This window comes from Callithrix jacchus, chromosome 1, assembly GCF_049354715.1.
Source record: "Callithrix jacchus isolate 240 chromosome 1, calJac240_pri, whole genome shotgun sequence".
Taxonomy (NCBI): domain Eukaryota; kingdom Metazoa; phylum Chordata; class Mammalia; order Primates; family Cebidae; genus Callithrix; species Callithrix jacchus.
Window position 1 is genome coordinate 179796581 of NC_133502.1, and position 15910 is coordinate 179812490.

The following is a 15910-nucleotide window of genomic DNA, read 5'->3' on the forward strand; positions in this document are numbered from 1 at the left end:
TTTTTTGGTTTATTTTCGTAAGCTTTGTTTTTAGAAGAGGAGTTACTGGGTCTGTTTTTTATGGTTTTTGATACAATGCCAAAATGTTTTCTTAAAAAAAAAATACTAGTTACAGGGCCAGCATGGTGGCTCACATCTGTAATCTCAGCACTTTGGGAAGCCAGGGCAGGTGGATCACCTGAGGTCGGGAGTTCAAGACCAGCCTGACCAACATGGTGAAACCCCATCTTTACTAAAAATACAAAAAATTGGCTGGGCGTGGTGGCAGGCGCCTGTAATCCCAGCTACTTGGGAGCCTGAGGTAGGAGAATCACTTGAACCCGGGAGGCAGGGGTTCCAATGAGCCAAGATCGTGCCATTGCATTCCATCCTAGACAACAAGAGCAAAACTCCATCTCAGAAAAAAAAAAAAAAAAGAAAAATACTAGTTACCTACTAGTGATAAAAAGTTTCAGGTTTGTTTTATCCATTCAAACATAAGGGGTTATACATGTTTAAATTCTTATAATTTAGAGGACCATTAAAAATGTACCTTGTTTATATTTCTTTGATTAGAGATTGAATGTATTTACTTTTTCTTTTTTCATTTTTTCTTTCCTTTTTTTTTTTTGAGACAGAGTCTTCCTCTGTCGCCCAGGCTGGAGTGCAGTGGTGTGATCTCTGCTCACTGCAACCTCTGCCTCCCGGATTCAAGCAATTCTCCTGCCTCAGCCTCCTGAGTAGCTGGAATTACAGGTGTACACCAACATGCCTGGCCAACTTTTGTATTTTTAGTAGAGACGGGGTTTCACCATATTGGTCAGGCTGGTCTCGATCTCCTGACCTGGTAATCCATCTGCCTCAGCCTCCCAATGTGCCGAGACTACAGGCGTGAGCCACCATGCCCAGCCGGCAAATGTATTATCATTATGTGAATTAGGTTCGCTGTTTATCAGTCCTGAAATTTTAAAATCTCTATTTGTATGAGCTTTTTAAAAAATAGAAAACGTCTTATTTGTCATTTGCTATGGGTCTTTTTTTTTTTTTTTTTTTTGAGATGGAGTTTCACTCTTGTTACCCAGGCTAGAGTGCAATGGCACGATCTCGGCTCACCACAACCTTTGCCTCCTGGGTTCAGGCAATTCTCCTGCCTCAGCCTCCTGAGTAGCTTGGACTACAGGCACGCGTCACCATGCCCAGCTAATTTTTTGTATTTTTAGTAGAGACAGGGTTTCACCATGTTGACCAGGATGGTCTCGATCTGTTGACCTCGTGATCCACCCGCCTCGGCCTCCCAAAGTGCTGGGATTACAGGCTTGAGCAACCACGCCTGGCCCGCTATGGGTCTTTTTAGTTCATTACAATTTAGTTATTATACCTGAGTAATTATTTTTTTACACAAATCTTAACGTTCTCGTGATTTTTTTTTTTTTCCTTTTTGGTCACTTCTAAATTTATCAAGGTGTTAGACTCTGAGACCTAACACCTATCCATATACCTCCTTTTTTTTTGAGATATATATATGTGCCTTTCTGTGTGTATTTATCTGGAATTACTTTTAATGAAATAAGTTGGAGGTCTGAATTGAAACTTTTTCCTGGTTGTTAATGAAATGTGGCAGTGACTGACTGTTTTGTGTGCCATAGTAGCACTGAGAAGTCCATGAAGTCCAATTATTCTAATGTCTTTCCTTAGTTTTCCTTCAGTTTCATTTATCTCATGCTACATGAAAACTTCAATATTAACTGTGTTCCCATCTATTCTTTTTGCTTCTTAAACTAGTATCATTCTGGCTTCATTCTACCACACATTCTTTTTCACTTGCTTTCCCTTATGTGAACCTCCACTCTTACAGTGTTAACCTTTTCCTTTTTTTTTTTTTTGTCACTGCAGGAAGTACGCCCACTACCCCGACCTCCCCTCAAGCCCCACAGAAACTGGATGCTTCTGCAGCTACAGCCCCTGCCTCTCTGCCACCATCATCACCTGCTGCTCCCCTTGCCACTTTTTCTTTGCTTCCTGCTGGTGGGGCTCCCACTGTGTTCTCCTTTGGTTCTTCATCTTTGAAGTCAGCTGCTACAGTCACTGGGGAGCCCCCTTCATATTCCAGTGGCTCAGACAGCTCTAAAGCAGCCCTGGGCCCTGGCCCATCAACTTTTTCTTTTGTTCCCCCTTCTAAAGCCTCCCTAGCCCTCACCCCTGCAGCGTCTCCCATGGCTCCATCAGCTGCTTCATTCTCCTTTGGATCATCTGGTTTTAAGCCTACCCTGGAAAGCACACCAATGCCAAGTGTGTCTGCTCCAAATGTAGCAGTGAAGCCCTCCTTCTCACCCTCAGCAGTCAAAGTCAACCTTAGTGAAAAGTAAGTCATTTCTAAAGTTTGATTCTTCTGTGGGATGGGTAGAAATATTGCATGTTATTTGCTAGACGTAGAGTCACTGTGAGAGGAGTTACTGAGTAGAATTTTTTACCCAGAGTAATACTTTCAAGTGGTAGAAATTCAGCCAACATAAAAAGCTGGCATTTCATCAGTGGATAGAGTCCAGAAGGGTCTCTTAGCTAGCATTTTGTTTTTTTGACTATTAGGGATTTATATTCAAATATTTGTGGTTTTTTTTACATTACAAAGGTAGGAAATATTCCTTATTTTAAAAAAAGAAACAATCAAGAATATATATCCTAGAAGGAAATTAATCCCTTGTAGACTTCCCCCCCAACCCGTGTCCACCCTTAATTCTCAAATGTCTACATAGCCACAAAGTGATCTTGCGACATCGTAAATTGTTAGGTGATTCTTCTGCTTGACAGTCCCTGTGAAGCCCCATGGCTGCTCACTGCTAATTATTAGGTTGGTATCCAATTTCCTCCAGATCTAAGTCCTACAGCTCACTCATTTCTTATTTATTTACTTCTTTATCTGCTTGTTCTTTTCTCCCCACTAGAATGTAAGCTTTTCAAAGGAAGCAATCCCTTATATTTTGTAACCCCTCCCAAGATAACCACTGGTTATAGATACTACCAGCCTTTCCCTGCTTGCCTGTACTCTCTGTTGTTGCTGTGGTGGTGCTGCCACTGTCAGCTACTGTTAATATTTATCCGGCAGGCAGCCGCTTCATGCTAAGGGTTGCATAGTGTTCTGTTTTGTTGGCTGCACCACAGTTTATCTGACCAGTCATCTAATGCTGGATGTTTAGATTGTCTACAGACTTTTGCTCTTTAGGTGGAACTGGCTTTACATTCCCTTTAGGCCATGAGTATCCCAAAGACAGTGACTTGCGTTTCTCTTCCTTTTTCACTTCCAGAAAAGGTGGTCACTCTCAAAACGAGTTCTTAGTAATTTCCTTGGTAAGAAAAAGTACTAACTCCAGGAGGCTGAGGCAGGAGAATTGCCTGAACCCAGGAGGCCGAGGTTGCGGTGAGCCGAGATCGCGCCATTGCACTCCATCCTGGGTAACAAGAGCAAAACTCCGTCTCAAAAAAAAAAAAAGAAAGAAAAGAAAAAGTACTGACTCCCCTAAGCGTAATTGGGTCCCACCTCCTGTTTAAAACTCAGCTGGACACAATAATATTTCATATCCTGATAAACTTGGTATTTTATATTGTGATAAACTTAGTTTTGTCTTTAAGTATTTGATATTTCCCCTAAATAACACATCCTAAATAAGCAGACGATAAGATAAATGCTTCCTTGCAGCTTTCACCTTTTGTAAGAAATAGCTAAACATTTATGTTTTCTGAAGGCACAAAAGTTTATAATCTTTGTAAGTTAACATAAAAGAAAATAAGTTATCTTCTGATGACATTGCTCATGCTAGTTTGGAAGAATCTTCTAGCAAGCTCTTCTGAGGCCTTCTGGCTGCCGTTTTTCAGGTTTACTGCCACACCTTCCTCTGCTCCTGTTAGTAGCTCCCAGAGCACACCCTCGATGCCGCCATTCTCTTCTGCCTCCAAGCCAACTGCTTCTGGACCACTCAACCACCCCACGCCTCTCTCAGCATCATCCAGTTCCGTGTCATTGAAGTCCTCAGTCTTGCCTTCAACATCAGGTCTGATTTTAAGCAAACAACTTCAGACCTTAGCCCTGCCTTCTCAGATTAATGGTTTTAAGTGTTAAGAGTCCTAACTAACAGTTGGACAGGGTTTTTTTTTCTTGCTTCCTGTATCTTACATAAGTGATAAATGTGCTGTGCTTTTCGTACTCTGAATTGGGAGACTTGCTATGGCTTTAATGCTGCCACACTTCTCTCTGACACTTCTTATGGAGCTAAGTGTACTTAATGATTCAAAGAAAATGTCTTACTGTTGAGCATTTATCTTCATGTGGAGCCTGCACTTTGTGAAGCACAGTTACAGAACAGTTGTTTAAGAAGCACAGGCACAAGAATTATTTGGCCAGGTACAACAGCACATGCCTGTAATCCCAGCACTTTGGGAGGCTGAGGCGGGTGGTTTCCCAGAGGTTGGAGTTCAAGATCAGCCTGGCCAACATGGTGAAACCCCATCTCTACTCAAAATACAAAAATCAGCCAGGTGTGGTGGTGGGTGCCTGTAATCCCAGCTACTCAGGAGGCTGAGGCAGGAGAATTGCTTGAACCCAGGAGGTGGAGATTCCAGTGAGCCAAGATCGCACCCCTGCATTCCAGTGTGGGCTACAGAGCAGGACTCCATCTCAAAAAAAAAAAGACTCACAGAAGAGAGAGTGCCTGCAGCAACTGTATTCGTATTTTCAGTTAGTCATACTATAAGCAGGAAGTGTTTTGGCTTTTGTTTTGTTTTGTTTTGAGACAGATTGTCTGTCACCCAGGCTGTAGTGCAGTGGAATGCTCCAGACTCACCACAGCCTCTACCTCCTGGGCTCAAGCAGTCCTCCCACCTCAGCCTCCTGAGTAGCTGGGACTACAGGCATGTACCACCACCGCTGGCTAATTTTTAAATTTTTTTATAGAGACAAGGTCTTGCCATATTGCTGAGGCTGGTCTCAAACTCCTAGGCTCAAGCAATCCTCCTGTCTCAGCCTCCCAAAGGGCTAGGATTACAGGTGTGAGCCACCATACCTGGCTCCTAAAATGTTCATATTTTGTTTTTTTTCATTATCTTAGAACAGAGACTAGCACAGCTGGTGGACATCACTTTTTAAAATAAATCATAAAAGTGGGGCCAGGGGCAATGTGTAACTTAATTCCTTTGATTTAGAGAAGGGACATTTGTTATGGGAAAAAAGTAATAAATGCTGTCTGTTTTAACTGACTTCTTTTTCAAGCAGGACGATCTGCTCAGGGCATTCCAAGCCCAGTGTCCTCAATGGTACAGAAATCGCCCAGGATGGCCCCTCCAGTGGCAAAGTCAGGCTCTCCCCAGGTATGTTTAAATTCAGCTTGCAAGGTTTGTATTTATTTATTTATTTATTATTTTTTGAGAAGGAGTCTCGCTTCTTCACCTAGGCTGGAATGCAGTGACGCAATCTCAGCTCACTGCAAACTCTGCCTCCCGGGTTCAAGTGATTTTCTGCCTTAGCCTCCCAAGTAGCTGGGATTACAGGTGCCTGCCACCACACCTGATTAATTTTTGTATTTTAGTAGAGATGGGGTTTCACCATCTTGGCCAGGCTGGTTTGTCTTCAACTCCTGACCCCGTGATCCACTCGCCTCAGCCTCCCAAAGTGCTGGGATTACAGGCGTGAGCCACCGCGCCTGGCCTTATTTGTGTTTATTAATTTACTGCCCCAAGCATACATATAAATTTAATGAGTTTTTATGTTTTAGAATTCAGACCTTGGAGGTAGTAACTGGGACTATGTAGTAGTAAATACCAAAGTGTGAGATTTGAATACTTGTATACTCATAAAAGCCATTTATCTATTTTAATTTTTTATTGATGTGTAATACACATAGAAAAAAATACACATGGTATGTGTACAGCTCAGTGAATTGTCACCATCTGAACATACCTCGGTAACTAGCATCCAGATCAAGAAACAGAAATTTTTGAGAACCTGACTGGGTGCAGTGGCTCACGCCTGTAATCCCAGCACTTTGGGAGGCCGAGGCAGGTGGATCACCTGAGGCCAGGAGTTTCAGACCAGCCTGGTCAACATGGTGAAACCCCATCTCTACTAAAAATGCAAAAAATTGCCAGGTATGGTGGCATACACCTGTAGTCCCAGCCCCTCAGGAGATTGAGGAGGAGAATCACTTGAACTCGGTTGGCAGAGGTCAGAACCTGAGTTCTTTTTCGCCTGTACTCTTTTCGTTACTACTCTTGACAAAGAGTAGCTGCTTTTTTGATTTCCAACAGCATAGATGAGGTTAGCTTGCCTGTACCTTCTATCAAGTGGAATTGTACAGAATGCATTCTTGTATCTGGCTGATGCATTCTTGTATCTGGCTGCTTTGTTCAACATTATGAGATTTATCCATGTCATTGTATGGAATTTACTGTGTGATTATATTACAAGTATTTGTTCTACTCTGACAGGCATTTGAGTAATTTCCAGGTTTAAGCCATTGTATGTAGTACTGCTGTGACCATTCCGATTGATGTCTTCAATGAACACATGTACAGGTTTCTCTTGGGTGTATCCCTATGAGTGAGATTGCTGGGTCATAGACTCTGCATGTATTCCTCGTTAGTAGATTCCCACCAAGAGCGTATGAGACTTCTGGCTGCTCCACATCTTTGCCTCTCTTGGTATTTTTCATCTTTTGTTGTTGTATTGTTTTGTGGTTTTAATTTGTATTTCTCTAATGATTAGCAAAATTGAGCTTTTTACCATAGTATTATTGGCCATTTGCATATTTTATGTTGTATCTGTTCATGTCTTTATTCTATTCTTCTATTGGATTGTCTTTTTCCTTCTGATTTTTAAGTTAGTTCCTTGAATACACACACACATACACGCACATACAGTGCAAATACATTCTCACTGTGAATTGCCTGTTCGTTGTCTTTTTGGTTTCTTCGATGAATACTTGTTCTTCATTCTAATGTAGTTGAGTAGATCAGTTTTTTTCTTTTATGCTGAATGCTTTTCATGTTTTGTTTTAGAAATCATTTTCTATTTCAAGGTCAAAAAGATGTTTTTCCTTAAAGCTTTATTTTATCTTTCATATTTAGATTTGTAGTCCGTCATCTCAGTTTATTTTTATGGTGTAATATAAAGAGAATTGTGTTCCCCACATGCTTACTTGAGTGCCCTGGGAACAAGAGTTATGTCTTTTTCTTCCGTGTTCCCCTAACCAACCCTTCTCCTACCCTGACACATACCTGTACTGGATACATAGTAAGTGCCCAGGTCACAGTTCACACTGTGGCATGATGCATGACACACAGTGTTTGCCAAATAAATGTTTGCTATTAATGAATGCTGATGTGGTCTAAGACCTCTCTAATGTTAATCGTTGTAAGTAGCAAATAGTCTAAAGGCATCTCAAATTATAGCATCTTTAAAGCAGAACTCTTGATTTCTGTCTCCCCAGAGGCTAGTCCTTTTCCAGTGAGTAAATAGCACTAACAAACCAGATGTTTGCACAAGCTCCACGCCCAGAAGCATCCTAGATCCCTCTTTTCACAGTATGTGTCCCCAGTCCAGGCTGGCAGGAGTCTTGTCACCTCCACCCTCTGCTGTGTCACATGTCATAAGCCCACAGCCCTGTCCCCTTGCTAGCATCCTGTGTCAAGCTATTGCCACCTCTCACCTTTTTAACCTCTCGACTAATCTCACTGCTATGCCTGCTCTAGATAGCAGTAAGCGGGATCTTTGAAATCATAAAGGAGATTTAAACTCTCCTAAAACACCAGTAGTAGCTTTCTAACACCTTTAGAATAGAATCTGAACTCCTCGGTGTGACCTGACTCACCTACCCCTGCCTGCCTTCCTGACTCTACCCCTGCCCTCTCCAGTGCCTCCCCTGACTTCACAGAGCCCATGTTTACTTTTTTCTTTGCCAAGGTGTACCAAGGTTTCTCCTGCCTCGAGATATCTCTGTGCTTGACTTTCTTGCTGCCTGGCAGGTGCCTCCTGCAGATCCCATAGCTTCTTTCTGCTTGCAGCCTCAGTTCAGATGGCAGCCCACAGTGAGGGCTTTCTTGGCCATCTCTTCTGAAGTAGTGCCCTCTTTTATTCTCTGTGTTTTCCTGTTTGTTCTCCAACTGAAATTATCAGATATGTTTACATTGTATTATTCAGCATGTCCCAGTAGGAGGTAAGTTCAATGAGATTTGGGCCCTCATCTGCTTGTTCACCTCTACTTGCATTTTCTAGAATATGCCTTACACAAAGTAGAGACCCTATAAATAAGGGTTTGGAGGAATGAGTAAAGAAACAATGACTGTGTTACAGGAGCGCCACTCCCTGTGATAGGCACTGATGTGATTGCTTATAGAAGCCATGGCTTGTAGTATGGGATCAATTTTTAAACCTTTTGCCTTCCATTTCAGCCAAAGTCACTTCAGCCTGCTGTTGCAGAAAAGCAGGGACATCAGTGGAAAGATGCAGATCCTGTGATGGCTGGAATTGGGGAGGAGGTAAATTTGTTTCTTGAGGGCTTTTTTCTGGAAGTAGCTGACAGACTTGGATGAGTCAGAGTGCCAACTCCTAAATGTCTAGTTCATTCTAATGTTGAAGCCTGGCCTATCCCAGCAGTTTGAGCAGTTAATAAGCACAGTAGCAATGACATTACTGTTTGTCATTCAGACTGAGTAGTTCCTCATTTGTGGCTTCTACAGATTGCACACTTTCAGAAGGAGTTGGAAGAGTTAAAAGCCCGAACTTCCAAAGCCTGTTTCCAAGTGGGCACTTCTGAGGAGATGAAGATGCTGCGAACAGAATCAGATGACTTGTACACCTTTCTTTTGGAGATTAAAGAGACCACAGAGGTTTGTGTTTATGGATACTTTTCCTGAGTTGAATTGCATTTAAAAAATGTTTTCTCCTACAACTCCATGGGTGTATATACTTTGTTTCTTCAAGGACTCCCAGTCCACAACCAGTGTTGTTTTTTTCGCATGGCTGAGTAGTTTTCCTAGAATCCCTGAGTTCAGATCCTACCTTCAGCACTTAATAAATTATGTGACTTTGGACAAGTTAATCTAGTTAACTCTGTTTCTCAGTTTTCTCATCTATAAGATGGAGTAAGTTTCTACCTCTTTGAAACATACCACATACTATGTACTCCATAAAGTTTATTATAGTTGTTAATTTGGTGTATTTGAAATTTTACTATCTATCTTTCATAGTGTTAGATTTTTAAAAAGCAGGGTATTTTAGAACATACACAGTATGAAAATATTAAATGTTTGGTGTTAATAGTGTTAATTATTGTTACTGTTGTTATTTCTTACTGTATGCCAGGCACTGTGACAAACACATCACTTGCATTATCTCACTGAATCCTCACAACTTTCCTGTGTCATATATACTGTTAACCTCTCTGTTTTGCAAGTCAGAAAACTGAGGCTTAGGTAAATTTGTCAAAAGTCACCCACTTTGCAAGTGGTAGTGCCAGCATTCTGTTTCAGACAGTCTGGTTCCAGAGTTCCAGTGTTAAATAGCATGTTTGGAAAGAGGAAAGTTCTTTAGAGTATTAGCAGTAATTATCTTCACATAATAGTATTGTAGCTACTGTCCATGGTTTTGTGTTTTCCACATTTTCAGTATTTAGCATGTAGTTTTTTTTAATGGGGATGAAAAATAAATGTTTAAAAAAAGTGTCTTTCTAAGCAGTTAAATTCTTTTTTTACATGACTTAAATATATTCAGAGGTTCATTGTGTTCAGTGTTTGAGAAACACCACCTTCCTTGATCTAAACAGAGAGTTTTGAACTTACAACTTTTTGTATCAACACACTATTGTACTTTTTCTAGTCGCTTCATGGAGATATAAGTAGCCTGAAAACAACTTTACTTGAGGGCTTTGCTGGTGTTGAGGAAGCCAGAGAACAAAATGAAAGAAATCGTGACTCTGGATATCTCCATTTGCTTTATAAAAGACCACTGGATCCCAAGAGCGAAGCTCAGCTTCAGGTAGGAGATCTATGTAAATCTATTTAAAAGATTTAAAAACAAACTCATGTAACAATAGCTATCTTTTCTGTGTATAGATTTGGATGATGGCTCTTTATGAAATTGTTAATTTTCTGCTTATAATTTACCACACTTCCCGTAAACCTCCTTAACTGTGGCTAAGAAAACGATATACTTCATGTAATTATGTAATTTTTTTAATACTTTTTTTTTTTTTTTTTTTTTGAGACAGGGTCTTCTGTTGCCCATGCTGGAGTGCAGTGGCATGATCTTGGCTCACTGCAGCCTCTGCCTCCTGGGTTCATGCAGTTCTTCCTGCCTTAGACTCCCAAGTAGCTGGGATTACAGGCATGCACCACCACTATGCCCAACTAGTTTTTTTCTTTTCTTTTTAAAATTTTATTTATTTAGTTTTCTTCTTCTGCCCTCCCCCACTGCCACCCACTTTATTTTATTTTATTTTTTTGGAGACAGGGTCTCACTATGTTGCCCAGGCTAGAGTGCGGTGGCGCCATCTCGGCTCACTGCAACCTCCACCTCCCACATTCAAGTGATTCTTGCGCCTCAGCCTCTGGAGTAGCTGGGGATTACAGGTGTGGGCCACCACATCCAGTTAATTTTTTTATTTTTAGTAGAGATGGCCTTTCACCGTGTTGGCTAGACTGGTCTCGAACTCCTGGCCTCAGTGATCCACCCATCCTGGCTACCCAAAGTGCTGGGATTATAGCCACCATGTCCCGCCTGTTTTTTTGTTTTGAGACAGAGTCTTGCTCTGTTGCCTAGGCTATAGTGCAATCTCAGCCCACTGCAACCTCTGCCTCCTGTGTCCAGGTGGTTCTCATGCCTCAGCCTCCCAAGTACCTGGGATTACAGGCATATGTCACCACACCCAGCTGATTTTTGTATTTTTAGTCAAGATGGGGTTTCACCATGTTGGCCAGGCTAATCTCGAACGCCTGACCTCACGTGATCCACCCACCTCAGGTTCCCAAAGTGCTGAGATTATAGGCCTGAGCCACCATGCCCAGCAACCTGGCCTGTTTTTAATTTTTGAGAATCAAGTTAACCATGAAGGTTAGCAGTCACCCAAAATATAAATAAAATTATTCCAGGCCTATAATAAGTTAAATAGCTAACATGTTAAATAATGCTAGATTCAGTTGTTAGTGCTGATACTGTTTTTTGCTTTTGCGAACAAATGAGTATTTCTCAACTTGGGAAGATGACTTACATGTTCTCTGCTGTGAATAGAAAAGTTTAGAATTACTTTCAGCACTGTTTTGTCTTTTACAGTTAATTTTATGGATGGGAGAGCAAAAACTAAATGGATGCACTGTCTGAGTACCAGAATGGAATGGAAAATTCCCTGACCATGTTGAGATACTTCATAGGAGCTGAGAAAAAAATGAGAATTAATCAAGAACATTTGTTCCCTGGGGGCCTAGGCAGACACACCCATTCTGTTTCCCTTTGCATCGTACCACTTCTCTGCCACCTCTGCCTCCCAGGTTCAAGCGATTCTCATGCTCCAGCTTCGCAAGTAGCTGGGATTACATGCTCCTACCACCCCGTCCATCTTATTTTTGTATTTTTAGTAGAGACAGTATTTCACCATGTTAGCCAGGCTGGTCTCAAACTCCTGACCTCAAATGATCTGCCTGCCTTGGCCTCCCAAAGTGCTGGGATTACAGGTATGAGCCACTGCACCCAGCCAATTTTGTTTTTTATTTTAAAGTATTTTTATGTAACTTTTTTTTTTTTTTTTTTGCATTATTAGAGACAGAGTCTCGCTTTGTTGCCCAGGCTGATCTTGAACTCCTAGCTTCAAGCAGTCCACCTGCCTTGGCCTCCCAGAGTGTCGGGATTATAGGTATAAACCACTGCACCCGGCCTCATTTTAATTATACAGTTTTAATGATCATATTAAAACCTATTCTGTTTTCCTTGTTTATTATGGTTCTTAATATAGAAGAATTTTAGAATTATTTTGTTTTGATACATCTTCCCCAAACTATCAGAAAAGCAAGTCATTTGCCTTTTAATTTTTTTCTCATAGGAAATTCGGCGCCTTCATCAGTATGTAAAATTTGCTGTCCAAGATGTGAGTGATGTTCTAGACTTGGAGTGGGATCGGCATCTGGAACAAAAGAAAAAACAAAGGCGAGTGAGATCTCTCATCTGCAGTGGGTTGGAGTAGATATTGCTATGGCCATTTTACAAAGGTGATTTAGGAACATGTGAAAATCCCTGCAAACGTTCATTCTTTTTGACCTAGTCATTCTACTTCTAGAAATATTTTTCTACGGAAACAACAAATGATGCTCACAATAATTACATAAAAGAATTTATATATTGCAGCATATAAATATAAACTATATAAAGTATAATTTATGATAGTGAAAATTTGCATTCAACCTAATTATCTTAAGGTACAGGAGTGGCTAAATATGGTCACTTTCTTTTTCTTAATTACAGAATACCCTGTAACCATTGACTAGCATGTTCTCCAAGAAATTATTTAATATATTAAATATATTTCTTATCTTCTATAAAATGTATAGAATATATAATTATTTCACTGTAATTATTAGATGTAATATAAAAATAAGTAAAAAGGCAAAAGCATATTGGCTAATAACAATGTGGAGGTACAAAAGTAAATAGATGTATCAAAATATTTATAGTCATATCTGCAAAATGGGATTAAGGAAAATTTTCCTTCATATGCTTCTGTATATTCCAAATTTTGTTTTTGAGAAAATATTTGTAATTAGTGTGGATAGTTAAAAGGATGAGAGGAATGATGGCAAAGGAATGCATAAACCTTTTAGCATAGTTTTTATCCCTAGATATTTGGTTTTATGCCACGTATTTTCCACAAGGAATAGAATGCAGTGTACCGAGAGAACATGAAGTGCCCATTAGAAATGTGAAAAACAGATCAGCCCTGAAATGTTAGATTTTTGAAACACCTACACTTAATTAATAGATTAGTTAGCCCAGTGTGAAAACAAACCAAGAAATGGTATATTTGATGTACTTTCAGTGGGACAACCTGGGTGTGACATCAGGGACAGGACTAGAATACGCTTATAATTTAGTAAGCTGAATTCAGTAAGTTACATTTTGTGGAGAAAGGCTAGAAATCCCAACTGGAGGACCCTCAGCTTGGAGCATAGATAGGTGTGAGGAGATAGAAGTGAGAAGCTCTTCTCCCCCACTATCTAAGGGGAGGATTCTGTGGACTGGAGCACTTGTCTCCATGGGCAGTGGGGCCCCATTAGAGAACCAGCTCACACACTTAGTTCTGATTCATGTTCAACCATATGGTTTGCTTTCCTACAAGGGAAATAATGGCCTAACCTGACAGTGGGAACATTCTGCTCTGCTCGATGGTTATATTTCTCTTTGGTAATTAACAAATTAACCTTGTAAGAAAGTGCATGATGCTAAAAGAGAAGCCAGTCTTTTTTTTTTTCCCCCCCTTTATAACAATTCTGTGGATTTACTATTTAGGCTTTTCTGAGTTCCCTTTCCGTATAGTTCAAGTTCTTAAATCTGTACAATTTTCTATTTTGATAGCACTTCTCTGTTTTCTAAGAAGTACCTATTGAAATGCCTTTTTTTTTTTTGGGATGGGGTCTCACTCTCTCGCCCAGGCTGGAGTTCAGTGGCACGATCTCAGCTCGCTGCAACCTCTGCCTCCTGGGTTCAAGTGATACTCCTGCCTCAGCCTCCTGAGTAGCTGGGATTACAGGCATGTGCCACCATGCCAAGCTAGTTTTTGTATTTTTAGTAGAGATGGGTTTCACCATGTTGGGCAGGCTGGTCTTGAACTCCTGACCTCATGATCTGCCTGCCTCAGCCTCCCAAAGTGCTGGGATTACAGGCATGAGCCACTGCGCCTGGCCTGAAATGCCTTTTAAAAATTGTATGTTGAACTACATTGTTACTGGAGGCAGTCACTCAGTCAACCCTGAACTCAAAGAGATAATGGGAAAAGATGAAATAAATCCAGAGGTTTCTCTTTAGCAAGCATTTTTCATTCCATGATTTGTGTGAAGAGGCAGAATATACATAGAATCACTTGTTGCTTAAGGTGTGTTCTGAGAAGTTCATTGTTAGGCGATTTTGTCATCCTATGAACATCATAGAATGTACTTACGCAAACCTAGATGGCATAGCCTATTACACCTAAGTTATATGGTGTATAGCCTGTTGCTCCTAGGCTACAATCCTGTACAGCAAGCTTGTCCAACCCATGGCCCATAGTACAGCTTTGAATGCAGCCCAACACAAATTAATAAACTTTCTTAAAACATTATGAGATTTTTTGCAATTTTTTTAAACTCTTCATCAGCATTAGTAGATTTTATATAGCCCAAGACCATTCTTCTTCCAGTGTGGCCCAGGGAAGCCATGAGATTAGACACCCCTGCTATATAGCATGGTTTTATACTGAATACTACAGACAATTGTAGCACAAATTACTAGGCAATAGGAATTCAGCTCTACTGTAATCTTACAGGATCATTGTTGTATATGTAGTCCATCACTGACCAAAATGTCATTATGTGGCACATGACTGTATTGACATACCCTAGCAAAGCAAATTTGGTTTGTAATTGGTGTGGGATTATTCCTTTTGTTTTTATTTGTATAATTTTTCCTATTCCCTCTGCAAATTAATGTAGTAGAAGAAAATTTCAGAGCAACTTTATTTCTAGTGAAAAGCGGAAGCAAATAGACCTGTTCCCCTCTATAGTCAGATCTACTTCACAGAGGCAGCTCCTGTTGTCCCTGTCTTGTTTTAGTTCTTAGGGGCAGGTTACCTCCCTGATACTAAATCTTGTGCTGTCCCACTATTTCTTGACAATAGTCTGAAGAATTAACTAACTCCTGTAGACTTTCAGTGAACCTGTTTTTTTCTTTTTAATTGAATATAATTGACAGTCAGAAAAACAGACAAATTCTAAGTAGAAAGCTGACTGGCCTTTCCCCTGTTGCTGACTCACACCTCATTCCTTCCCTTTTCTTCCTAGAGTCTCTTTCAGATTTCACCTAATTTATACTGTCCTTTGCTATAAGCCTGGCCTGCCTGTTTCCAGCTGTTTTCTCCACATTCCTTTTTATCTTCATTAGGCTTTTATCTCTTTTTTATTTTCTAGTAATTTCTTGATGGTTCATGTCTACTCTTGGTTCTCCATTTTCATTTTCACTGTTACCATTGTAGTCTTTTGTTTGTTTGTTTGTTTTAGCGGGAGATTGCTTTACTTGAACATTCGTGTTTAATTCTTTTCCATGGTTGTCAACAGGCACCTACTTGTGCCAGAGCGAGAGACACTGTTTAACACCCTAGCCAACAACCGGGAAATCATCAATCAACAGAGGAAGAGGCTGAATCACCTTGTGGACAGTCTTCAGCAGCTCCGCCTTTACAACCAGACTTCCCCATGGAGCTTGCCCTCGGCTGTGCCTTCCCAGAGCAGCATTCATAGGTGTGGAGAGAACTTGCACTCGATAAATATGGGTGAATGAATGCATGAACAGATATTTAGGGGAGTAGTCTTAGAGTCATTCAGATGTAGGTTTGCAAGTGACTCTGCTGAATCTCACCTTGTGATCCTGGTCAGGGTCTCACCCTCTCCGATCTTTTATTTCTTTGCCTAAAAAATGGGGATGACAATACCTGCTTCATGGGATTGTTGGAGAGTTAAATTAAGTCTATAAAGTATTACACTGATGAAATGGCTGCTGAATAGATGATAGCAAGTGAGATACCATAGTAATAGTGTCATGGTTTGATTGAAAATCAACTGATAGGATTAAGTTGTCTGACTTGTCTCTAAAACCAAGATTTGCCATTCTGCTTGAATGTGGGGACTTTCAGACCCTGGCAGATTGACAGTC

General features: G+C 40.6%; 1 protein-coding gene across 15 annotated transcripts in view; it reads left to right on the forward strand.

The window, feature by feature from the left end:
* Window positions 1-15910, forward strand: part of NUP214 (nucleoporin 214) — a 104738-nt gene that overhangs the window by 18814 nt on the left and 70014 nt on the right. For 4 of the 15 annotated variants that reach the window (XM_009004323.5, XM_078329738.1, XM_078329763.1 and 1 more), the window contains exons 12-19: window positions 1873-2341; window positions 3850-4025; window positions 5243-5337; window positions 8416-8502; window positions 8704-8853; window positions 9842-10000; window positions 12057-12160; window positions 15316-15498. In XM_009004323.5, coding sequence (XP_009002571.1) covers window positions 1873-2341; window positions 3850-4025; window positions 5243-5337; window positions 8416-8502; window positions 8704-8853; window positions 9842-10000; window positions 12057-12160; window positions 15316-15498 — 1423 coding nt within the window. Of the gene's footprint in view, window positions 1-1872; window positions 2342-3849; window positions 4026-5239; window positions 5338-8415; window positions 8503-8703; window positions 8854-9841; window positions 10001-12056; window positions 12161-15315; window positions 15499-15910 lie in introns of all 15 variants that reach the window. The other 11 variants (XM_078329751.1, XM_078329753.1, XM_078329783.1 and 8 more) reach the window with 5 other exon arrangements.